At 38.3% G+C, this 25470-nt stretch overlaps 2 protein-coding genes across 4 annotated transcripts in view; one reads left to right on the top strand and one right to left on the bottom strand.

The window, feature by feature from the left end:
• Nucleotides 1-20072, top strand: part of gas2a (growth arrest-specific 2a) — a 43272-nt gene extending 23200 nt beyond the window's left edge. For both annotated transcript variants that reach the window (XM_082160516.1, XM_082160517.1), the window contains 4 exons: nucleotides 1408-1471; nucleotides 2197-2395; nucleotides 2528-2635; nucleotides 18051-20072. In XM_082160516.1, coding sequence (XP_082016642.1) covers nucleotides 1408-1471; nucleotides 2197-2395; nucleotides 2528-2635; nucleotides 18051-18260 — 581 coding nt within the window. In that variant the 3' untranslated portion in view covers nucleotides 18261-20072. The remainder of the gene's footprint in view (nucleotides 1-1407; nucleotides 1472-2196; nucleotides 2396-2527; nucleotides 2636-18050) is intronic.
• Nucleotides 20073-20083: 11 nt separating this feature from the next.
• Nucleotides 20084-24875, bottom strand: svip (small VCP interacting protein). Of its 2 annotated transcripts, XM_082160575.1 has the most exons (5): nucleotides 24454-24875; nucleotides 23561-23611; nucleotides 22603-22640; nucleotides 21792-21905; nucleotides 20084-21159 (listed from the first exon to the last, which is right to left on the bottom strand). In XM_082160575.1, exons 1-4 carry the CDS (start codon nucleotides 24514-24516, stop codon nucleotides 21824-21826), a joined length of 234 nt encoding a protein of 77 aa, XP_082016701.1. In that variant the 5' UTR covers nucleotides 24517-24875; the 3' UTR covers nucleotides 20084-21159; nucleotides 21792-21823. The 2 variants fall into 2 exon arrangements, with proteins under 2 accessions (XP_082016701.1, XP_082016700.1); XM_082160574.1 differs by lacking the exon at nucleotides 22603-22640.
• Between the last annotated feature and the right edge of the window lie 595 nt (nucleotides 24876-25470).

Genomic DNA, 25470 nt, shown 5'->3' with positions numbered 1-25470 from the left:
AAAGTGGTAAATATTATAACTGACACACTCTGATGTACGCCATTCACCTAATAAAGTGTTAAGTGACAACATGGAAAGTGACAATCATTCTTGGGAGAAAAAAAAATCAATGTTTCAAGGTTTTATTAAAGGGTTAGTTCACCCCAAAATTTTTATTCTGTGAGTAATTACTCACCTTCATGTTGTTCCAACCCGTAAGACTTTCGTTCATCTTCGGAACACAAATTAAGATATTTTTGATTAAATCTGAGAGCTGTCTCACTCCTCCATAGGCTTCTACATGTATGTTATTGAAACTTGCCGGCCCAGAAATTTAGTAAAGACAGTGTTTAAAATAGTCCAAGTGACTACAGTGGCTCAACCATAAGTTTATCAAGCGACGAGAATACCTTTTGTGTGCAAAAAAAATTAAAAAATAACGACTTTATTCAACTACTCATTTTCTTCTGTGTAGGCCTCAGATGTGAGTTCACGTAGTGTAACAGCGCAGCGCAACGTCAGAACGTAGGCTCACTATTGGCCGACGCTGGTCATGTGTGTGATGTGTGTGATGCTGGCCAATAGTGAGCCTACGTTCTGACGTTGTGCTGTTAAACTACTTGAACACACAAGAGAATGTGCAGAGAATGTGTGGTGTGTTGCGTGTACATGACGCAGAGATCGAATGTAGATGTATTTGTCGACACTTAAGTATGAAAAGCTGTCCTAACCTCACTTTCATATGAAAATTCATAAACATCTACTTGGATGCCCTCAAGATTTGAAATGCAAACCAGTGCAGGAACAGATTTGTGAAGTGTGTGTTGCTGTAAATCTGTTCTATATACCACAAACTAGCTAATCTTCAAATTAGCATATTAGCAAGTGTGGTGCATGATGTGGTAAATTACAAGTTATTCAGCCATATTTCGATTCAAAAGAAAAAACACATTTAAAAGCGAAAAAATTATAATAATACTTTAATACTTGTTTTCTTCCTTTCCCCCTCAGAAATAGCTAAATGAAAACATGGATGCGTTATGTTCAGGTGGGATGTTCTGAGGTTTGATATGGAGATTACGGATTTTAATGCATGTTGTTTTGTGTTGCCATCACTCAACCTCACTGTATCATGGGAAATGTAGTTTGTATGCTCCACAATTCCTTATGAAAAGCATGGCGTGTTGTTCAATCACTTCATGCTAAAAACACACTGAGAGTCTCACGCTGAGAGAACATTAGCTGTCAGTGAGTGCAATAGTGTAATGAATGACTAATTCATCATCACCGTGTCATTCTGTGGTCTTGGTTTCATCATTCATCCATATTGATGTTTTCAGTAGTTCTTTGATTTGTACAGTATGTTTGCACAAAATACAGTGTCTGTTTTATGTTTTGTCTCATGTTTTTATTTGTATGTTCTTCTAGTGTTACACAAACAGCCAAGAGAAGTTTGTCTGTGCCTGCTGGAGCTGGGGAGAATAGCATCCAGGTAGTCCACAACATTTTTTTATTATTATTATTCTTTCAGCACTCGCACTCTCATGTCGCTCCAAACGTTATGACTTTGGTTATTTGGTGAAACATAAAACACTGCAAAATTATGTTCTTTTTTGATGTCTTGTATTTTTGTCTTGTTTTCTTGTTATGTAATCATTCCTAAATCAAGATACATTTACTTGACAAGCAAGTTTAAAAAAGTTTATTTCTCTGACATCATTGGCAGATATTTTTTCTTGTTTTAAGCATAAACTCACTTAATTTTAATCAGTTTGTAATAAAACAAGACTTATCTTTTCATTTAGCTTCTTAAATAAATGTATCATGATGTTTAGAATGTTTAGCCGGTACATTTGTACTAAATAAAAAGACACAAATCCTGAGTAAGATCCTGATTTCTTTTTCTTTTCTTTTTTCCAGTGAATTAGATATTTTGAAGAATGTTGGTAACCAAACAGTTTTGGTTCCCATTGACTTATATAATGTATATAATTGTATATAATCCCATATAATAGAAAAAAGTATATAATTTAGTATCAAATCTTACAAGTAATGGTAAATTAATTTGGCCAAACCCATAAAAAAAGAATTTTGTGGTTCCATGGCTCTATTGCTTTGTTTTTTGTAATATGCAATTTTGCATTGTATGTTTCAAAATCACAATTTTGTTGTACTTGTAATCAAACCATAAAGTGTGAATGGTCACTCTTGTGACAGGTATAAGGTAGAGCCACCTGGACTTATAAAGCTGGAGAAAGAGATTGAACAGGAAGAGAAGAGACCTGAACCTCCACTCTCACCTGTACCTCCCGCTTCCAATTCTCAATCTCCATCCGTTTCTCCGTCCATCTCGTTATCTCCATTCAACAAGACCAACTCCAGCAAAAAAAGTACCGGCAAGCTACTGGATGATGCTGTGAGTAACATTTTTCTTTCTAAATATCACTATTGTTATCTGTACCAAAAGTTCCACTCTGACAAAAGTTTATTTTCCTCTAGAATGATAATGTACAGTTTTCTGTCATTTTGCATGTAATGTGTGTTCCAGGTGAAGCACATTTCTGAAGATCCACCTTGTAAGTGCCCAAATAAGTTCTGCATAGAGCGACAATCACAGGGCCGTTACCGTGTTGGAGAGAAAATGCGTTTCATCAGAGTAAGTAAAAATTGCAACAGACCTTAGTCAGGTTAGATGCCATATTTACAAAAATATGGAAATATGTGACTCTGCCTACATTTCTGCGAAACCTGAGAGACGTTACTCCGTGTTCATTTTGCTGCACTTTTCAGGTGACACGTCCACAAGAGGCGCTATAAGCAATAAAAAAAAAATCTCCATTGCAGATATAGGTTCATTAAGCAGACCAGGGTCATGAATATAAAGTGCCCGTGAGTACAAAATGGTTGCAAAATTATATTCGGTACTTGTTGCATGTTCACAGCAGTTTCAAAGTGAAATGTCTAGTAATTTGTGCTAAATTGAGTGATACATTTTAAATTCCATACTCTGCACTGTTGTACATTACTCGTACCTGAACGCTCTGCATCGCTGTATCAGGACAGGTGAGCTACAGAACAAGTTTACTATGTCAGAAAAGCCATAAATATGGAGCGGATTATGTCGTGCAAATGTAAAAATGTATTAGATTACAAATCATGCACTATAGTAAAAGTGTTTTGAGGTCATAACTGTAACGTGTATGCTGTGTTTCTTTGTTTCTGTTTCTCCCCGTGCCCTAATTTTCCTACTGTGTCAAATTAGTCATTATGTTCACCTGTTCTGTCAATCATCTTGTTAGTTCTTCTGATTATTTAAACCCTGTGTTCTCCCTCGTTCTATGTCCGTTCCCGTCAATGCGTTAATAGGAATTGTGTATATCTTCTGAGTTTATCCTGTTTCTGAGTATTTGCTATTAAAATCTATCTCCTAGTATTATTACTCGGCGCACAATTTACTATTATACCACATTACGTGACAACAACGTAGTATTTACGGAACTGCACGAAAATATATGATGAATCTGTGATTTGGCCAAATTAATTTTATTTAGTAAATTATAAACAAATTTTGATTTTGATGGCTGCAACACACTCCAAAAAAATTGGCACAGAGGCAAAATAAAAGTGAAAAGATTGCAGAATATCCAAGTTAAACTGTTTTGAAATAGTGTTCACAATTAGCAGGTGAACTGGTAATAGGTGAGGGTATCGTGTTTAGGTATAAAAGGTAAAACTAAAACTATAAAACTAACACATTTCTCAATGCAAGATTGCAAAGTATTTAGGTCTTTCACCAACTACCATACACAATGTTGTGAAAAGATACAGGGAATCCAGAGAAATCTCAGTGCATGTAGGGCAAGGCAGGAAACCTCTGTTGAATATGCGTGACCTTTGACCCTCAGATGGCACCGTCATGCTACTGTGTTAAATACAGCCACATGGCCTCGGGATTACTTTGGAAAACCTTTGTCACTGAACACAATCTGCCGCTGCATCAAGAGATGCCACTTGAATCTATGTTACACAAGGTGAAAGCTATACATCAGTTCAATGCAGAGATACCAGAGATAAGCCACAAAATCACTTTCCAGAACATTCTCATTCACAGTTCCATGCTGGTGGAACGCTCTCCCCACCCTCATCCGGAATGCAGAATCCCTGACAACATTCAAAAAACAGCTGAAAACCAATCTCTTCCGTGAGCACTTAACCTTATAGAAAAAAAAAAAAAAAAAAAAAAACACCACACATCGAAACACCACTTATCAGGCTTATGCTACTCTGAATAATACCTGAACTTCGTATTTTGAGCACTTCCTGCGTTGTTGTTGCTCTTGCCTCTTTATGATGACTCGCTGAATATAGTCCTAATTTGTAAGTCGCCTTGGATAAAGGCGTCTGCTAAATGACTAAATGTAAATGTAAATGTACCGGGGTGTTCTCTGGGCCCGAGCTCATCTCAGATGATCCAAAACACAGTGAAAATATGTGCTGTGTCAGAAGAGTCCACATTTCTGCTTGTTTTTTTGGGAAAAAACAGACATCAAGTTCTCAGTCCCAAAGACGAAATGGACCATCCAGGCTTGGTGTAATCCAGGCAGACCGATGTAAATGCAAACATCTGTCCTGGTATGGGGTTCATCATGGGTGACTTGCTTATGTGTGAAGGTACCACTGATGTGGAGGCGTATTGAGTCAGAGACATAAACTGCCATCAAGATCTTTCCTGGGAAGTAAGACAGTGCCAGGCCTCATTCTGCACATGCTAAAACAGAGTGGTTTCACTCTGCACCATAGAAGGGATGTGCCTCATCCCTAGTCCATATCTGTCTCTTACTGGAAATGTATGTTGACCCATCATGAAGACGAGAATCAGACAGTGATGACCACAGACTGTTGAGCAGCGGTCTTGTATCAGGTAAATTGGGAAAGGAAAGTGACACAGTGGTAAACATGCCTCTGTCCCAACTTTTGTGGAGTGTGTTGGAGCCATCAAAATCAAATTTTTATTATATTTACATTATTAGGTTAAAGAGAATGAACAAATCACAGTTCCTAACTGAACCATACCGCCAACACTAACTGTATGCTATAATTGTAATACATTTATATACTTGGCGAAGTGTTCCTGACTGAAAATGTGAATAATGCATAATGTATAATTAATTCTAAAGTGAAAATCATGGTAACACTCTATTAATAACAAGTCATTTTAAGCTTTTGAATACAGCAGTATTAACTCATGTGTTTCTACGTACTTCTAAAGGAAATACCAATTAATAGGAACCGTATATATAATATTTGGAATAAATATTTGGACTTTTTATATTAAGTATATTTATAGTCTTTCACCATCTTGGGTCACTTTTTTTGCTAAGCTTCAAATGTTTTCTGAGATACATAACATTCTGCCATATAACTCCACTGTGCTACTTTTCCATTTAAAAAAACACATGCGCATAGATGGATGTGTTTGACCGTTGTGCTTGTGTCTCGCGTCTTTTCCAGCGTCTTAATCAGGACACAGCGTTCAAAAAATGAGACGTTCAACTTTTACAAAAACGCATCTCAAGACCTCGTCTTTTTCCATTCCACAATTTTAACCACAAAAACGTGTTTTGTGTGAATGGCCCCTTTTTGTGTGTGTGTGTGTGTGTGTGTGTGTGTGTGTGTCAGGAAGCAGCTGATGCCTTAAAATGATTTCTACAAAGGCAGCTCACTAGGTTTTGGAACAGAGATTAAATTGTATTATCCACCACTGTGTGATCACTTTCATTAGTCTGTTAAACACACACACACACACACACACACACACACACACACACACACACACACACACACACACACACACTCGCACACACACGCACGGCAGTGGGGTGTCCCATAACAGCACAGACTCCACTAAATAGTGATTAGTGAGACAGGCCTGGTTACCATGGGAACCTGTTACTTGGCAACAAATGGTTTAAAGATGCTTTTGATCTGAGTTATCCTCATTGTGTATCTGTGTGTTCAGTTGTGTGTTATTACTCCGAGCTGTGCAGTAATACACTGATAACTGCTCTCATGAGAGGATATATGAGTGATTACATCACTCCCATCCGTCATAGCTCATTAGAAGCTGTGTTTAAAGGAGTGTTCTCACTCATAAATAGGACATGAAGACTGGAATTGTGGCCAAGTCTTAGAAACTCCTGGTTGGCTGCTTAAACTTTAATAAAATGCAGGTGCCAGTGTTTTTAAGAGATTTTTTGAAGTTTAGATATAAATTGAGAGGGAAAAAGAAATAGATTGAATAATCCATGTGAATAATTCTGACATCTCTGGTTAAAACATAGCTCACCAGCATGTTGTGTTTTGTGCTGGCGTCCCCATAGACCTTATTCACGGCAGCGCAAGGATATAGGGATAGACATTCATCTCTTCAGTGGGTTGTACTACTATTTAATGTATTTTTGGATTGTTCTGTGGATGAAACACTACAAAAATATCTTGGCAAGAAATTTCATTAAACAAAAAACTCCCGACAATATGAACTATGGAAAATTTTAAGTGATCTAGGAGCTTTATACAGCTTCTTACAGCGGATGCCTTTGAAAACACGGTAAGTCTATCCCTCAAAGCCTCACTGTCATACCTGTCATGGCGCTGCTCAGAATAAGGTCTATTAGGCTAGCTTCACCATAGACAAATTAGGTGGAGGAGACAGGCTGCTGGTAGGAAAATTATTTGAGAAATCGCAAAACTCAATATGGTGGCTATAAGGATAAAAATCAAACAATTCAGCCAATCACTGCACATTACCTGGACCAAAAATACATTTTTTACATATTTTGTCATGTTATAAAAAGGTCATAAATGTTAGAGTTGGTGATTTTGTGTGAATTTGACAATCTGACTCATACCTACATTTGTAAGTAAAATCACCATGAAGGTCCACCCCTAAAACATACAAATTAATGTGTTCACACCAAAACAAATGTTCGGCATGAAAATTAGGTCTGATTTTCACTTGCTATTTGTCTGTTCAGACCAGTGCAGAAAGGCAGACAGGCTTAATGAAAATGCAATTCTGTCAGGACCACTTCCGTCAAAGATAATTGACCATTAGCATACAGTTTGGATCGGCGGATGAGTCACCAGATCAGCCACCAGATCAGCACGCTCCGCCCACTCATTCACTCTCCCCAGAATTCTGATTCCTTGCACCTCAACATCATCATGATTCACTGCACCTGCATATCATCATCACTATATAGACTCTTTCACTCCCTTGTCTGGTCTCGTCCCTACGAACGCATAGAGACTCTATCCTGAAACCTACCTGTACTTATCCTGTAATCAAGGATTCCTTACCCGAACTCCGTCTTCTGTCATCCATTTTCAGCTACCTGTCATCCACCTATAGCCTGCTGCTCTCTCTCCGTTCATCTACAAGACACAGACCCGTATTATCATCCAGCTAAGTCCTTCATCCATTCTGTCTCTCTGCCACAAGCTCACCTGTCTGCATCACTGTTCAGATCCGTGCCATTGCTCAATAAAACTGTTTATGTATCACTTACTTGTCTGCTTCCCTCTGTATCGTGACAGAAAACCAGATCACATGCAGAGGATCGCCCCACCGATCCGTATGCAGACTTGGTTCACGCCGTTTGTCTTTCCCTCCAGCCTTCAACAGCTGTCAATCCACCCGCCATTCCCGACGATCTGATTCAAGCCGCACGTTCATCACTTCCGCACCCAGCACCTTTTGCTTCGCCTGCTGCCTCTGCTAGTCCCATGGCCCGACCAGCGACATTCCCCAGAGAGGCGGAGGATTGCAGCGGGTTCCTTTTGCAATGCTCTCTATATTTTGAGATGCAGCTTCACCAGTTCACCACCAATTGCGCCAGAGTCACATTTGTCATCTCGCTGCTGGCTGCAGTGGGCTGAATCAATGTGGCAATCCAATGCCCAAATCATTACTTAACTCTCAGATTTCTTAAGACACTTCAAGGAAGTGTTTGGACAAACCACTTCGGAACTCTCTGTTCATGATCAACTGTTCAATTTACTCCAAGCGGATAATTCTGTAAGCACCTACGCTCTTCAATCCCGCACTCTAGCTGCCACGAGTGGCTGGAATGAGACTGCATTGCTCACCGCTTTCCGACAAAGTCTTAATCCTGAGTTTCATCAACTGATGGTTGTTTATGATGACGCGTTGGGTCTCGAGAACTTCATTCAAAAAAACATCTGAGTAGCTTAACGTCTCACCGCTTGTTCTCTCCTGAACCCCGCTGTGTATCATCCGCCCTTTGCACCATCTGTCGCCCTTCCAACACCTGAACCCATGCAGGTTGATTCCTACCATCTAACTAATGCGGAGCGTCAGAGGAGAATTCTCCATCAACTGTGTCTCTACTGTGGGAGAGAGGGTCATATCATAATCGTTACCCCGTCAGGACACTACGAATATCGGGTCATGCCGTATGGCCTGTCCAACTCACTTTCTGTCTTCCAGGGCTATATGAATTAGGCTTTCCGGGAATTCCTCCAACGATTCGTCGGGGTCTATATCGATGACATCCTCATCTATTCCCGGAACCTGGCCGAACATCACCTCCACGTTACGCAGGTTCTCGAGAAGCTCCGCCATCACCATCTCTATCTCAAGCTGGAGAAGTGTGAGTTCCATACCACCTCCGTACATTTGCTGGGATATGTCATAGATCAACGTGGCATCCAGAGGAAGGTGGATACCATTCAGAACTGGCCTCAACCCACTACCATCAAGGAGCTCCAGCGCTTCCTAGGATTCGCAAACACCTACAGACGGTTTATTCACAACTGTAGCCTACTCAGTTCACCTCTGACCTCTTCACTCAAGGGCTGGCCCAAGTCTCTGTCCTTAACCCCATCTGCCTCAGAGGTGTTTCTACAACTCAAAGAAGCCTTCCAAGCAGCTCCGATCCTAGTCCACCCAGATACAGATCTCCTGTTCTTCATCGAGGTTGACGCCTCCTCTACCGGGGTCGGAGCGGTCCTATCTCAGTGGCAGGGTGATTCTCCTAGACTCCATCCATGTACCTTCTATTCCAAGAAGCTGTCCCCAGCAGAGCAGAACTACGATATGGGTAATCAAGAACTGCTCGCCATCAAGATAGCTCTGGAGGAATGGAGACATTGGCTGGAGGGAGCATATCACCGGTTCGAGGTAATCACCAATCATCGAAACCTCGAATACCTGCGGGAAGCTAAGAGATTGAACCCACGTCAAGCCCAGTGGGCTTTATTCTTCACCAGGTTCGATTTCACCATCTCGTATCGACCTGGAGATAAGAACGTTAAGGCTGAGACCTTATCATGGCCTCATCAACCTGATCCAGAAGATTCTTCTCACGAACCTATTCTCCCTCCAGCCATGATCGTAAGTCCTATCCAATGGGCCATCGATGAGCAAATTACCCAAGCTACTCGGTCCAACCCTGCTCCGCCGGGAGGTCCAGAAGGGCTCCTCTACATTCGTCCAACTTATCTTCTTCTGGACTCGGCTCATACATCTCCGGGCTCTGGACACCTAGGTAGCCGACGTACCCTCTCGCTCCTACGTCAGCGCTACTGGTGGCCCACCATGACTCAGGATATCTCCTGGTACGTTAAAGGATGCTCAGTCTGTGCCGTTACCAACACTCCCCGGAAATGTCCTGAAGGAAAGCTGGTTCCCCTTCCTATTCCACATCGTCCATGGTCATATCTGGGCATCGACTTTATGACTGACCTTCCACCCTCAGCGAACCATACCTGTGTGGACCGCTTCTCAAAGGCGTGTAAATAGATTCCCCTCAAGGAAATTATGCAGTTTATCTCTCGGGTCTGGCGGGCCTTCTTCAAGCTCCTCGGAGTATCAGTAAGCCTCTCTTCCAGTTACCATCCTCAAACCAACGGCCAGACTGAGTAGAAGATCCAGGAAATTGGGAGATACCTGAGGTCCTACTGCCATCAGATTCAGGACAGCTGGAGCCAATTCCTCCCGTGAGCGGAGTACGCCCAGAACTCCTTACAACAATCCACCACAGGGCTCACCCCAATGTCCAATGTTTCCTGTGATACCAACCTCCATTATTCCCCTTGTCGGGTGAGCCCTCTGAGGTTCCAGCTGTCAACCACTGGTTCCAGCAGAGCGAGAGGGTAAGGGACTCAGCTCATGTGCATCTACAACAGGCAATGCGGAGACTCAAGAGACAAGCGGACGCCCGAAGAACATCTACCCCTTGCTACGAACCAGGCCAGAAGGTGTGGCTCTCGACACGGGACATGCATCTCCGCCTGCCTTGCCGTAAGCTGAGTCCCCGGTACATAGGTCCATTCTGGACCTAGAGGCTAAACCTTCCACCTCACTACGGTATCTCACCATCTTTCCATGTGTCTCTCTTAAAACCTCACACTGAACCTATATTGTCTCCTCCCACTCCGCCCACTCGTTCACTCTCCCCAGAATTCTGATTCCCTGCACTTGCACATCATCATGATTCACTGTACCTGCACATCATCATCAGCGCACACTATATAGACTCTCTTCTCCTTCTCTCCCTTGTCTGGTCTCGTCCCTACGAACGTATACAGACTCTATCCTGATACCTATCTGTACTTATCCTGTAATCAAGGATTCCTTACCCGAACTCTGTCTTCAGTCATCCGTCTTCAGTCATCCATCTTCAGCTACCTGTCATCCACCTACAGCCTGCTGCTCTCTCTCCGTTCATCTACAAGACACGGACCCGTATTATCATCCAGTCCTTGATCCATTTTGTCTCTCTGCCACAAGCTCACCTGTCTGCATCACTGTTCGGATCCGTGCCATTGCTCAGTAAAACTGTTAACGTATCACTTACTTGTCTGCTTCCCTCTGTATCTTGACAGCGGTATGCAGGGGCAGATCAAGGGAAATATTTATAGTGGCAACAACAAAGCAAGTGTGCATGCAAAGTTTTTGTGGATTTATGGCCTGACATACACATTCTTGTTCATGAACATGCAAAAGAGTTGCATTACCACAAAGTAATCATTTATACTGTTTAAAAAGAACTAAAAAATACTTGACAGTGAATGAAAAAAAGTGAGTGAATTCAGACACTGATGAACACCTGATAAGCAGAATCACAGAAGGACAGAGAAACAAGAACAGAAAAAAGAAGAGATGAGCAGAAACACAATAAATACAACTGACTTCCAGTCACAGACTTAAGGCCCTTTGTGAAAGTTTACAAACCAGTTTGATATAATTTCTTTCAACATACAATTATGCAGATGTTTTATTAAAAATAATAGTTTTGTTTGAAGTCACCATTATGTTGATTAGTGTTTGCTTTTGTTGGGCCCTTGACTTTTTAACATTAGTTTTTCTCTGGCTGTTGTAACTGGGTGTTTAAAAAGCACATTTGTAATGGGGCAATTCTGCTATTTGTTATGGATATATGCAGCATGCTGGGTGCCAGCATATTATAAAACTATGCATTTTGGCATGAATAAATTATGCAGCGGAATGGTCTTTTTATTTTTCTTATTTGCTTTTATTTTTGCTGTTGTTTTTGTTGTGACTATTTTGTAGCCTGTTTTGTGATGTTCAGAGTTTATCTCTTTTTATTTTAACGATTGTTGGCATTCATATACTGATTTTTGATGTTTGTGTGTCTTCACAATAATCCTTCACAATAACTGATTGCTGCTGAAACTGTTGCTGTAGTTTCACAGTGGTAGTATGGCCAATTTTGCGTGTATTAATTACATAACACACTTAACACACACACAAAAAAAAAGGAATTAAACACTGGATTAGATCAGTGAGTTAAGAGACTGATATTGCTTTATTTAAAGGCAGTACCTGCGTAGTTGCTGATGCAGTGACCATATCTCATTTCCACCAATATGGATCAATGATTTTGATGACATCACTCTGCACTTCAGCTTTTCATAACATTTTCTGTCCAATCAAATGCTCTCTAGAATGTAAAGCATCCTGCCCCCTACATTATAAATAGACAATGAAGCTGCAAATCAGTAACTTTTTCACACAATTACTATTTTCTACATGGTGAATGGCACATAATGCCCTATATAGCGGGATAGGGAACAATTCAGACAGTGTAAACATGCTTTATATTGGGGCGAATGAAGTCTGGGTTCACGTTACTCTGTCTGTTCTGGTCCAGAGACACGAGCGATAGCACAGAGCGGATCATATGCGAGTCAGCGCAGACCACAAAACATACAAACCAATTTGAATTCTGCAGAGAATGCTGTATTTTAAAACGATACGGAGGACATTAGGAGGAGAAACGGTTAGAGATTAGGAGGAAACTGCAGCTTTACCGAGCTCAATGGCACTGGCCGAGCTGTGATATAAACAAAATGCTATTTGGCTTTTTTTTTTTTTTTAATGGGAGGAGAGCTGTTCGATATGTCTTGCCCTGTCTTCCTGTTTCAGTGGAAATAACGTCAACACACTGAATAATGCTGCGTGTTTCAAAGCACTTCAGTGGGCCTTTTAAACTTTTATTTTGAAATTGTGATGAACAGGTCGCATATTTAGAAACATATTGATGTATTCTCTTATGTAAGTGTAGGTTTATAAATGATTTACCTTACAAATCTGATGAAATGGCACACATTGTGTTCCCTGATGAATGTTTTAAGCAACCCAAACTCTCAGCATATGCAGAGATGGAGTTTGAGTTGCGCTCCACGCATGTGATGATGATAACAGATCATGTGGAGCAGAATTTACTGTGAACGGAGCTGCTCTGAGACGCACGTAACTACACACATAAAAAATTAAAGCTCAAATATTAAACCCGAAGGTTTTATGAAGAGTTCAGATGCAAAAGCCTCAAAGTGACATCTGAAATTTTCTTCTAGAATGATACATTTTATCAAGCTCGTATATTTAAGTTCAGTAATTTGACTTAAATGGCAATGAAGATTACCTATTAATTGTCATTTAAGTGAAATTACTGAACTTAAATATACAAGCTTGATAAAATGTATCATTCTAGAAGAAAATTGCAGATGGCACTTAGAGGCTTTTGCATCAGAACTCTAAATATATTTATTTTGAATTCACAATAGCTCTATGATATAGTATTTAAATGGTTTTAATACATTGTGTAGCCTTAGAAAACGGTCAAATAATGTGTTTCATGGATTTTCGTCTGTAGAATGCGTACTGGAATTGACTAGCATGACTGCCAGAACTGATGCTATATGCTTGATATTCACTCTCTGACAGTAGGTGGTGCTTATGGAAAAGCAGAAATACAGCGGTACACAATTAGGGCAGCACTGCGCACCTTTCCGTTTTCTGGCACCTGCTTTTCACGGATAAGAAAGGAAGTCAAACAGTATTTAAATTCTAGCTATTCAGCCATTCGCTATGGTGTTTACCAAACAAAACCAAAAACAAGAGTACAGAAGCAAAAGTTCTGTATTATTTCTTATTTCTTCGCAATGAATGTGAATGTTCGTGTTGGTCTGAACAGATGCATTAATAGCCAGTCATTTCAAATCGAAAATGTTTAACAAATTTTTGTACCAAACATTCATATTGGTGTGAACAGGTCTTTAGATCATACAGATCGAATTGTTTGAAAAACCTAATAAGATTAAAAAAATTTCATGAGTATTTATTTTGGTTGTATTGTTTTACCCTTTTCCCAGATCCAGACTTTCAATTTGTTGACCAATTTTCACATTTTATTACGTTTTTTTAGAAAATAAATGTATAAACATCTAAATATTTATTGTCTCCAGATGTTGAGAGTTTGACATTTTATTCCAAAATTTTTTTAAATGTTTTTTGTTTTTGTTTTTTTATAACAAAATACATGCTGATTTGAGATGATATTGAAATTACATGGAAGTTTGTTTCCACCAGGGAATTGAAAAAAAATTACAAGATAATTGCGACTTTACAATCTTACATCTCGCAATTCTGACTTTATAACATGCAAGTGCGAGTTTATATCACGCAATTCTGAGAGAAAAAAGTCAGAATTGTGAGATAAATAGTCGCAATTACCTTTTTTATTTAAGAAAAAAAAAAATGCTAATGCACTGTTGGACATTCATAGCAGACAAATTGAATATGCTCTCTCTTGCTCTCCTTCTCTCTCTGTCCATGAACGCAGTGATTTGATTTGAACTTTCCTCTAGCTGTCTAGATCTCATTACTACACAACTAATGTGATTCCTCATTTTCAGGTGTAGATGCGAGTGCTCAGATTTCATTTAAAACACTGACTGCAGCGATTCATCAAGCTAAACCACTGAAATTGATATTAATTCAGTTGCCTGTGGAGAATCACATTAGTCAGAGCTGATTTTAATTGCTCTGTCCCCGAGAAATGAATCAGGCTGCATCACTGCCGCCCCCTATAGAGAGAAACTAACAACTGCACCAGCAATTTCATTCCTTGTGCACCCAGAACAAAGACTGTGCTGCTTGATACATTGAGAGCCCCCTTAAATAAAAATAAAGACAATAAATATATATATATATATATATATATATATATATATATATGGTATACTAAAACACCATGCATTTTTATTACACAGTCTGGAGAGAAAATTAAACTCGCTTGTATTTTAAAATCAAATTAGGCAGAGATGTCAACATGGACAAGTTACATGACACCCTCATCCTTGAAAACCATGAACAAAACTACACAAAGTTAAAAATACCTGACCACACTGAATACAGTTTGTGCCAACCGTAATTCAAGTAATTCATGTTTTGTGAATTCCTGGCTGCTTTATGCATGAAAATTCAAGAGACACTGATATTCAACAGACCAAACACAGTCACACTTCTGCTGTTTATGCATTTCTAGGCAATAATAATAAATAATGTTTAAATTAAAAGTCATGTGTGTTCACTTTTGTAAGATAACTCTAGAGAAGAGCATTTTCCCATTTACTGGAGATAAATGCAATTGGTTACAACATGTTTAAAAACATATATATTAAAATCATTTTCTTTTATTTTCCAAAGAGACTGCCTTGAAATGTGTTGCCCAGCAACCAGGGCCAAGGCTAAAATAAAAAATAAATAAAAAAACATACAAATATTCTGCTTTCTTGTTTGTTTTGCAGTGAAATGAGCGAATCCTGTGAATATGTCTCAAGGACACATTCCTTTTGTGTTTGTCTTTGAGAAAGACCTTTCTTGTTGAAATACCCCTCATATTCCCCAGATGGCTTAGGATAGAGTTATTAGAAAGCTGCGTTTTCATTTAGTTGTCATTTAAATACACCATTTGCTTCAGTGTGTGTTTTTCTTTTAGCCTGTTGAACTTTGGTGCTCCTGAGAGAAATTGACTGTGTATGTTCCCTATTGAGGGACGTTTTGGGGGGATAACCTTCAACATCACAGACCTGAACTGCTGTATATAACAAAACTGTGTGTGTGTGTGTGTGTGTGTGTGTGTGTGTGTGTGTGTGTGTGTGTGTGTGTGTGTGTGTGTGTGTGTGTGTGTGTGTGTGTGTGTGTGTGTGTGTGTGTGTGTGTGTGTGTGTGTAGGTGTAGAAGTCATGTGGTGACTTGTAGAGTCTGATTGGTAATATATTTGTGGCTCCAGTGCCTGAGGGCCACACAAACGCCCATCTGGAGGGGCTGACCTGTGAATGTTCTTCCATCAGCCTGCTAAGAGCCTTATGAATCTTTAATATAATTTCCCTGCAGGGTTAATATGAGCTGCAGCTCACAGTATGAGATTTTTCTGCTGTTGTTTATTGTTTAGTGTTCGGATAATTCTCCTGTCCTCACATAACTGTTTTGAGCGTGTGTCTGCAGGCTACGGCTGGTTCAGCTCTTTATCCCACAGGGGAGGGTTACAGTGCATTATCAGAGTGACATTTTGTCATTTCTCACCCTTTATGAAAGATTCTTTAGCAGCTTGTGTGTTCAAGGCCGCTGGGACGGAGGCTGTAATAGAGGGCTGAATCACAGCAGAATTGCTGCTTTTTATTGGGACTGTGACTAACTGTTATGTGATGGGGGTTTGAAGTGTATAAATGGCTTTTTTTAGAGCTTGAAGCGATTTTGAGACAATCAGGATCAGATTCATTATCGGTTGGTGAAATAGAAGATTGTGATACTAGAAGATGCTGTGCTTGAAAAATGTTGTAAAAGTAAATTCAAACCAAAGATTTGAGTAACTGGGAAACAAAAGTTGCACATACACTAAAATGTTTTTATCTCACACAGAAATTTCAGGCTCATATTAAGAATTAAAAAGTAGTCATGACATGGATTTTTTATTTTATTTTAATATGTTCCTTATTAACCACTTATAATGTTAATAAAGTTTTTTTCCCCCACAATTTTGCAAATGTTTTATATAATAAATGTAGTCATTTCTTATAAAAAATGTTTAGTCTGTTCATTTGATCGGACAGTTTTGGGGGTTTAAGATAAAACATAACATAATATTTATTATTTAAATGTAAAATGAATTCAAACTAAATAGGTTTTATAGAATAAAGTGATACAGTATATGTCATGCATTTATCAAATTATTTTAGAAGTAAATAATGCACTTGGACACAAAAATATGCACGTCATGTCATTGACCCTAATAATAATTCTTTCTGTTTAGGAACTGTCTTGATCGGATAATCTGAGGTAATAACAGATGTTGTGACAAGGCAGTGGACTCCTACATTTAGACCTCTGGAGAATGTAGGCAGCTGAAAAAAAATAATTTACGGCAGCCTCTCTGTTCCTTCACCATAATCTCAGTCTCACACATCTCTTTGCCTCGAGGGAGTTTCACAGTGGGAACCGCAGGTGACAGATAGCCAATACAAGGGTGTGATTACGCCACTGGAGGTGTTAAAGGAGTTTAATGGCAGGTACTTTATTCTTCAAATGAGCTTTCATGAATGATTAGGCCCAAAACTTTTCCGTATGCTTGGCCAGAGCATTGGGTCCATTTGGGTCACGGCACCAATTTAAATGATTCTACATTGCCCGCTTAAAGCAGAGCTTAAACCATCAATAATCAGCATGGGAGTTGGATGCCCTAACGTGGACACTGAAGAGTGGAGCCCCTAGCATAAGTCGCTAATGTGTCACAGCACCAGTGTAATCGTTCAGTATGGCCCACTTTGAGCAGGGCTCGAACTGATGATGGGAGTTGGGCGTTCTAACAAGGACGCTAAAGGCCGCAGTCTCTAGTGTCAGTTGCTAGCATGCCTCTTGACACCAGGAGAGTGAGGTTTACCTTGCACAGCTATCTCGTACCAGCTGGCCCTCATCTCACTCATCTCCATCCGGCTCACAATACCATACCAATACTGTAATCAGTTCCACATATCCTGGTTTGAGCTCAATAAATGGCATGGGAGTTGGGCATGCTAACAAGAAAGCTATTTGTGACAAAATTGCGCATTAACCAAGATTCAAATGCGTAGCCAATGTAATGTATGTGTGGAGTCCCATTCAACTAAATTAACATGAAGTCTTGTGTTCCTGTGGCAGTGACAGCCCTCAGTTCTCAAGGGAGTCATAGAGTTTATTGGAAGTAAAACATGTTTTCTTATACACTTAGCTAGCTATAAACGATGGTCTGGTTGTCTTCAGACTCGTTAACTAGTTGATCGAAAAGAGAAGACTGAATGCAGGAGTCCTCTATAGGGGCTTTTCAAGTTGTGTACTTGTGTTGCGTCCTGAATTGTGTTCTGACAGAGTTTTGTGGTAGCTCAATTCATGTGTATTATCAATGATTGTTAATTGTTTGCTCCCAAACTTCCAAATTGATTCCATTTGGGAGAAGTAACGTGACCTGAACAAGACGTTTTTACACTTAGACGAGTTGCGTCTACATGCATCTCACCTCCTGATGAATACGAGTCATCTTGCACAAAAGTGCTTATCCAATCAGTACCAACGTATGACACTCAAAAAAAGCTTTTAGCCAAGTGTCTACTTTCACGTACTTGCATAGAGTGCAGTGTATGTTGGGATGTAAACTCAACCAACCTAGAGATGTGTATCTCTAAACTCTTTTTCTCTGTCTCCTCAGATGCTGCATAATAAACATGTGATGGTGCGTGTTGGTGGAGGCTGGGAGACGTTTGAGAGCTACCTGCTAAAGCACGACCCGTGCCGCATGCTCCAGATCTCTCGTGTGGAAGGCAAGATCTCGCCCATCTCTGGAAAATCTCCAAACATCAGAGACCTTGCGCCTGACAGCTACCTGGTAGTGGCGGCCCACTACAAAAGCAAGAAGTAAAGAAGAAATGTACAAACAATGACTTTTAATGTAACTTTGAAGCACAGCTCACTGGCTAGCCGTTGTAGATGCCACAAGGACATGTCAACTTGTGTTTAACTTGTGTTTAAAGGAGAAAAACTATTTTTAACACAAAAAATGACAGTGTAGATCAGCTAGTGTGACAATGTACAACTAAGATACTGAGGCAACTGGAATACAGAATCAAAGTTGTTTTATTTGTATACCATTTTATTTTATTTTATGTTGTGTAATAACCTTATACTATAAATTCAATCCTGACTAATGAAATCGCTGGATGAATCCAATCATTCACTTCTACACTGGTGGTTATTCCTTTTAGTGCTTCATTTGCTAACAATATTAATGACTTTTTATGGGGGTTTTATTATTATCTTTTGATGTCATGATATATATTTTCTGGCATTTATTGTGTTTGACTGTGATGGCCTTGCTCTTTTGGAGAATGGAATCTAATCAGCCAATCATGTGGCAGAATAGACCCATAAAGCATAAAGACATGATCAAGAGGTTCAGCTGCCAAACATCAGAGAAGAAAGAAATGTGATGGAGATGACTGGGACCTTGCAATGGTGGTTTTAGAAACTACTGATCTCCTGAGTGCGACAGTTCTGTGCAAAGTCAATGGAGAATAGCCAGACTGGAAACTTCACAACAGTGAAGAACACACCTGAAGACACATTACAATAAACCTTTGAAGTCGGCAAAGAGGAAACTTGAGTTCAGTGTAATCCAGTGGTCCATAAGAACTCAATCCAATGATTAGAGCACCTTTTGCATGAGGTGGAACGGCAGATTCATTTAACAAATCTGCAGTGACTGCTTGATGTCATTGTTAACAATAACCAGAATCTCCAAGGACTTGTTTCCAGCTCTTTGCTGAATCAAGGTTTAACCAATAAAGTGAACAGAGCATTGAGTATTATTTGCAGTATAGTAGTAGCAGTGCAAGAGGTTTGAGTGCGTCGTTACAAGACGATATTTTTCCGTTTAGCAGCAAATAATTGCAAATAATAATAAAGAGTTTTTTTAATCAAACACAATCTTTATTTAAGCAATGACTCTCTGCAGTTGTTCTTCTAAAACAGTTCCTGGTCTGAAAGCGTGTCACTGCCCTCTACTGGTAAACATGAACATTGCAATACTTTGCCTGATTTATTGTATTATCAGTGTTAAAAAATGTCACAATTGGTAGGACCCATATCTTTTTCAAAACTCTACACACAGTTCTCTTTACCAACTTTCAGCTCAGCACAGCAGTACATTTCATATTAAAAATGCACTAAAACTACCAAAACACTTCATGCATCTCAAATCAACTCACCTCAAGAAAAACAAACACACTTTGTCACTCATAAAGCAATGACCAAAAACACTAACAACATGTAGCATTATCCAAGGTTTTCTTTTGTAAAAATCTTTACAAAACAAGAATTACACAAGTTTTCCCCTTTAGTGGATGTTGATGAAATTGAAAGACTAAAACCTGTGTAAGTGTTCAGCTACATCAAATTGTTTTGATAGTTTTTCATTTCTTTCATTTTTTTTAGATTTGGAATATATTAAATATGGTATTACTGTAGAAATGCGGTCTTATTTAGTTTCATATTATGTTAGGTTAAAAGAGTGTAAGCATGTGCAAATTGGCCTGTGTACATAGTTTTGTTTGAGAAAGTGATTGTCGTGATTGATTGCATTTCGTACCAAAGAAATGATAAATTAGAGACTGATGCTGCGCTCACTGTGTGAAGAGTTTTGAAAAAGTGGCCTAACTCCAATGTCCAATGATTTTTTTTTTTAAAAAAAGAAGAACAAAAAAAAAATCCATTACTATCCCATTCTGAAAGACACCTGGGAAGATATTTCTGTTGATTATTTGGTGCAAACCGATTTCCCTGTCACAAGCACAGGCTGTGATTGCTGTAGGCAGAGGTAACAACTAATTTAAACCGTAACATAAACCGCTTCTTAAAAAGAAATGCATCAAAGGCAATATATGAAGAATTCACTCAGAGTTCCTATGGATACAATATATTTCACACTAATCACAATAGCTCAGGCTGCTACATAATTGACAAGTCATATCATATGTCATGTCACTGTTGCATAGCCCAGAAATATGGATGTTGAGTTTAAATGCAAGTTAAGATTTTCTTAACTTTAGACAACCAAAGCCCTTCAGAAAGGGTGAGTAATTGAGGTCTAATAAGATAAAGTAATGCACATTCTACTTGGTTCAGCAAGTCATACAATCAACAGGCAGTGAAAGTGCTAACTGACAGAATATCATTCATTAATGTTTAACTTCACTCTTAAATATCACACAACATTTCCCACTTGTTCACTGAAAAATCCTATGAGCTTAAAAACCAAAACACACTGGTAACTGATGCTTAAATATAAACGGCTAGATATGGATTAAATGACCCAAAATCCAATATAAAACATGCTTTTCAGTTGTATAAATGTGTATTAAAATTAAAAACGTCAAAAATAGAGAGCACATTGGTACAAAAGCTGCGTCTGTGAAAATGATGCATGAACATAAACGGAATAGGTTGTGAAAAAAAACAAACATTAATAGCTAAACTCGGTATCCCAGTAACCCACTAGCTAGCCCATCTTGGCATTAAAGAGGCGTGGCCTGGATGCACTCTGGCGAATCAGAAGAGCTGGAGGATTAGCTTTGTGCAAGAGCTTGGCAGTCTCTATGCAAACTCCCCTGGCTAGTGTACACTTCAAAATAAAGAAAGAAAGCACAAAGAGTTTTAAGAATCTCTCAAGTCAGCGGGAAATACTGCAGATGAAGGTTCAAGGTTGATCCCCAATGTAGACACACCAGTGATCTTCCCTTCAGCCTGTGTTAGCCAACCTGCCACTGGAGAGAAGAAGAGAAGAAGAGAAGAGAACACTAAAATAATCTTACTTCTCTTCATTCAGTGGGGAAATAGCATCAAATATCAGTAAAAGAAGGTCCTTAACCTTCAGAAAAGGTTGTCCGACTCAAATATTATATCAAATATTTTCAATTTATTTTAGAAATGTATTTTTATGTATTTATTTCAGGTTGGCTAAAATCCTTTGGAGAATTTATTTTCTAGAATAAAAGTAATACAATGTTTTTAATTAAACCCTGGATCCTGAAACTATTTTTATATAAGTTATTTAGTCTTCAGTGTCGCATCAGTTGAATATGCTGATTTGACATTTCTTATTATTATCAATGTTGAAAACGTGGAAAAATAAAATTAACGGCATTTAATGTAATCTCTTGTAACATTATTAATGTCTTTAATGTCACTTTTGATCAATTTAATGCATCATTGGATTTAAAAAAACCTGATGCCAACAGTAAAATGAAAATCTAAAAATTAATATTGATACATGTGTCAAAATATAATTATAATTGTATGTTGTATTTTAAATTAAAGTCTACAGAAGTGATACAGACTTTTGATTAAAATTACTTCGTGCTATGCAAAAACTATAATAAATGAATGAATAAGTTACCCTTAGCCCCCCGCCTCCAGAAGGAACAGAGTTCATGGTCTGTTTCTCGGTTTCTTCCTGTTTCTTCTTTTTCCTCTCCAAGGCTTCTGGGTTTTTGACACCTCTGTAGGTAATCTACACAAAGATCACACAAAATACTGCTACCACACCATACTTGTTACCCAAACACTTGATTTATTGAGTAAGAACAAAAGCAAATTTCAAAAATGAATCATAGCATGAACTAGTAGTTGAAGTGTGTGATATTATTCAGTGCTCACGTGCTGAATCAGGGTGCACCTCAGACAAGCTGGGAATGTGAGTACAGAGTGTGCAAAAACTAAAACTATAACACCAGACAATGAAATATAACTAGCCAATGCCATCACTGACCTTATGCAATGACAGTTTTAATCTAGATCTGCTCTACAGCCGAAACAAACTCGGTTTGTATCATTGAATCATTATGTTCCTGCTGATCACAGTAAAGCTGCTTTTGAAACAATCTGTGTTGTATAAAGAGCTCGTGGTAGTATCATAGTTGTAGTCTTGCAATAGTTCTTCAATTTGAATCGAAGTGGTTCTTTTGTTAACAACTCACTGACTCACGTCAACTCAAAATGAACCTTTTCACGAGTCAAACTTTATAATACTAATAAATTCAGTAACAGAGGTAATGGGACTTTGTTAATGATAATCACAGAAAAAAGAACTGTACGGCCACAAGCATAATGAGATTCCAGCAGCAGGGAGAATCAGTGTCATGTGTTTCAGCGGTGGGATGCGTCCAGAAGTGTGGAAGGAGGACAGGAGGAGGAGGACGTGTACTTACCGTGACGCTTTAGCAGTTCTATGCTTTCCCTTAAACCTCTGAGAGACAGTGAAATGGCCCTCCAATTACATATGGCGAAACTAAAATCACTACACCATAAAACACTGGGTGTTTAAAAAGGATCTAAAATGGGATCCCTATTTCTCTTTCTTGGATATTTGTTTCCTTGAAAGGTTGAAGATGAATGAATAAAAGCAGTAAGAAGTAGAGCAGGATTGTATAATGAGAGGATGAGTATAACAGTAACGAAGAGGATAACAAAACAGATTTGTTGTAAAGTGATGCCTGTGTATGGAAAATTATATATACAGGTATTACTTTACAATAAATTATATTTACAAAAAAATAAATAATAATACTTTTTTACTCTGACAAGTAAATGACAGATTTACTTGTCTGAAGGACAAGCACATGAAAAGGTTTAATGTCAAGCCCTGTTATAGTAATGAATATACAGTGTGGTGCTGCTGAGACCTGTTAGACTATCAGTGTTATGAATTTGATCTTATATTGTCATTGTGGCTGTAAATGTGTAATGCGTCAGTGACGAACAACTGGGGTCAGAGCTGGTGATGATGACAGGACTCCATTATAAGTGGTCAAATCCTGAGTTTGTTCTGATCCACAAATAATAGTAGAACTCTACTGAAGCAAAATTCACCAATAGTATTTCGAAGACAAGGTATTTCAACCCCATTTTGTGGTCATTTTCAGCTCAATTTGATTAATGCATGAATCTAACAAAAGCTCTTTTATAAAGTGCTTGAAAAAATGGTTGTTTGTGAACAGTCGTTTCTCATGAAAGCAGTTTTTAAGGAATATTTGTACTTGTAAATGTATTGGTCAGGATAAAGGACTATTTAAGTTTACACTAAACTGATAAAACTGGTAACAAATATACACGTTCCCCTATATAATCATATAATGTTTAACTTAAAAAAAAGTTTCAAAATCAAACCTCTTTCTGTCTCTTCTCTGCAGCTTCTGCTAGCTGTCTTCTCCTTGTCTCCTGTGAAAAATAAATGTTTTCAAAATCACCTGAACGTCTGAAAAGCTCCAAAAATAACAAAAGTGAGACCCAAATCTTTACAAATATAAAATCATTTGAATACAATGTATTATTAATGAATTGTAGCAGACACTGAAGGAAAAGCTAACACATGTTCAGCCTGCATAGGAAGCTTCTATACTTCCGACAAACTATCATTATATATTCTCTCTCTCTCTCTCTCTCTCTCTCTCTCTCCAACAAAACAGAAATGATCCTGCACAAATAACTTAATAAAATTAAAATAGATATGATTTAAAAACATATTCATTAAAAGTAAATAAATCAAATGGACAACATTGACAAGCAGGAAAAAACAGACTAAACATTATCAGTAGTAGCCTATTCATTCAGGAACCGGTCACATTATTTATTTATTTTATTACTAGACCTAGTTAAACAAAGATATTTCAAAAGTTAGTCTGCCTAAATAATAATAAAATAAAATAATAAAAAAAGTGAGAGTATGTAACTTTATTTACAAACAAACAAAAATAAAGAAATGAGGACATATTCCACATACTTGCTGAAAGTATGTAAGTTAAAGTATAACAGTGGGGTTAACTACATGAGAGTATTTCACAAACAAAAAAATAATAAATAATAGTAATAAAAAATCGTTTTATCCTCACGACCACAAAATGTGCAGGTCATTATATTCTCATTCATAATCATGTCACTCAGTACCATTATAACGAAGTTGGCGTTCCGTTTAGGCTGTTTAGGAAATGATAACACTTGAAAGATGAACACAGTTACAGATGTAATGTAAATGAACGCATACATATATAAAAAGTACTCACAGGGTCTGGTGTGACTACTCCATCATCTCCAGCTCCACTCAGACAGGGTAAACACATACCCATACTGATGTAGTAGCACAGGGACAAACACAACTCTTTCAGTAAATCTGAGGTCACATATGACGATGCCAGGCCGCTAAGATGAACTCTACAGTTTCAAAGCTTTTCTATGCTGATATAAAGCCACTGTCAAAGGCAAAGCTGAACAGAGCTAGCACTGTAAACAAAGCTGTGCAGAGCTAACGTTACTTTAGCCAGCTACCGCTACTGATAAATAACGTTCACCACACTAGCGGACTAATATAATCTTCAGCAAACCTCCTTCTCACGGCTCCCGACATATGTTTTTTTTGATTTTGGTGTGTAAATAAATGTAATATTAGTTTAGCTGAAAGTGAAGTTCTTCTTCTTCTTCGGTTATATAGCGAGTGGCATTAACGTTAAGGTGCATTATCGCCATCTACTGAATTGGAGTGTGGACCAGAGTTTACCCATTAGATAGATAGATAGATAGATAGATAGATAGATAGATAGATAGATAGATAGATAGATAGATAGATAGATAGATAGATAGATAGATAGATAGATAGATAGATAGATAGATAGATAGATAGATAGATAGATAGATAGATAGATAGATAGATAGATAGATAGATAGATAGATAGATAGATAGATAGATAGATCTACTCTCAATCAGTTCTGTTCTCTTGAGATAAAGAAATATACTCTCTTATCCACATAAGGCTATCATTATGTTCATATTCTTAAATCTATAAAGATTTTCATATATCTCATTAACTATATCCTGTCTACTGTGAGATGTGAATGACTGCAGTGACTTTAATGCCAAACATGAATCTGTAAAAAAAAGAAACAAAGAAAAAGAAAAAATGTATTTGTATCTCTTCTATCCACTGTAATGCTGTTGCGATTGCCATCATCTCTACTGTGTATACTGACAAATGATCTGATGTTCTCCTATTAACATAAATGTTTAAGGATGGAATACTGAAAGC

Source organism: Leuciscus leuciscus (assembly GCF_965113295.1).
Source record: "Leuciscus leuciscus genome assembly, chromosome: 25".
Classification (NCBI taxonomy): Eukaryota; Metazoa; Chordata; class Actinopteri; order Cypriniformes; family Leuciscidae; genus Leuciscus; species Leuciscus leuciscus.
Note: the sequence above shows the minus strand (reverse complement) of the source record. Positions and strands in the feature narration are given on the sequence as shown.

Excerpts from the sequence above, each read along its gene's own strand:
- svip (XM_082160574.1), bottom strand. The coding sequence starts at position 24,516 with ATGGGTATGTGTTTACCCTGTCTGAGTGGAGCTGGAGATGATGGAGTA. Across the intron at positions 23,612-24,453 it reads GAGTAGTCACACCAGACCCT|GAGACAAGGAGAAGACAGCT; the intron begins GTGAGTACTTTT and ends TATTTTTCACAG. Across the intron at positions 21,906-23,560 it reads CAGAGAAGAGACAGAAAGAG|ATTACCTACAGAGGTGTCAA; the intron begins GTTTGATTTTGA and ends ATCTTTGTGTAG.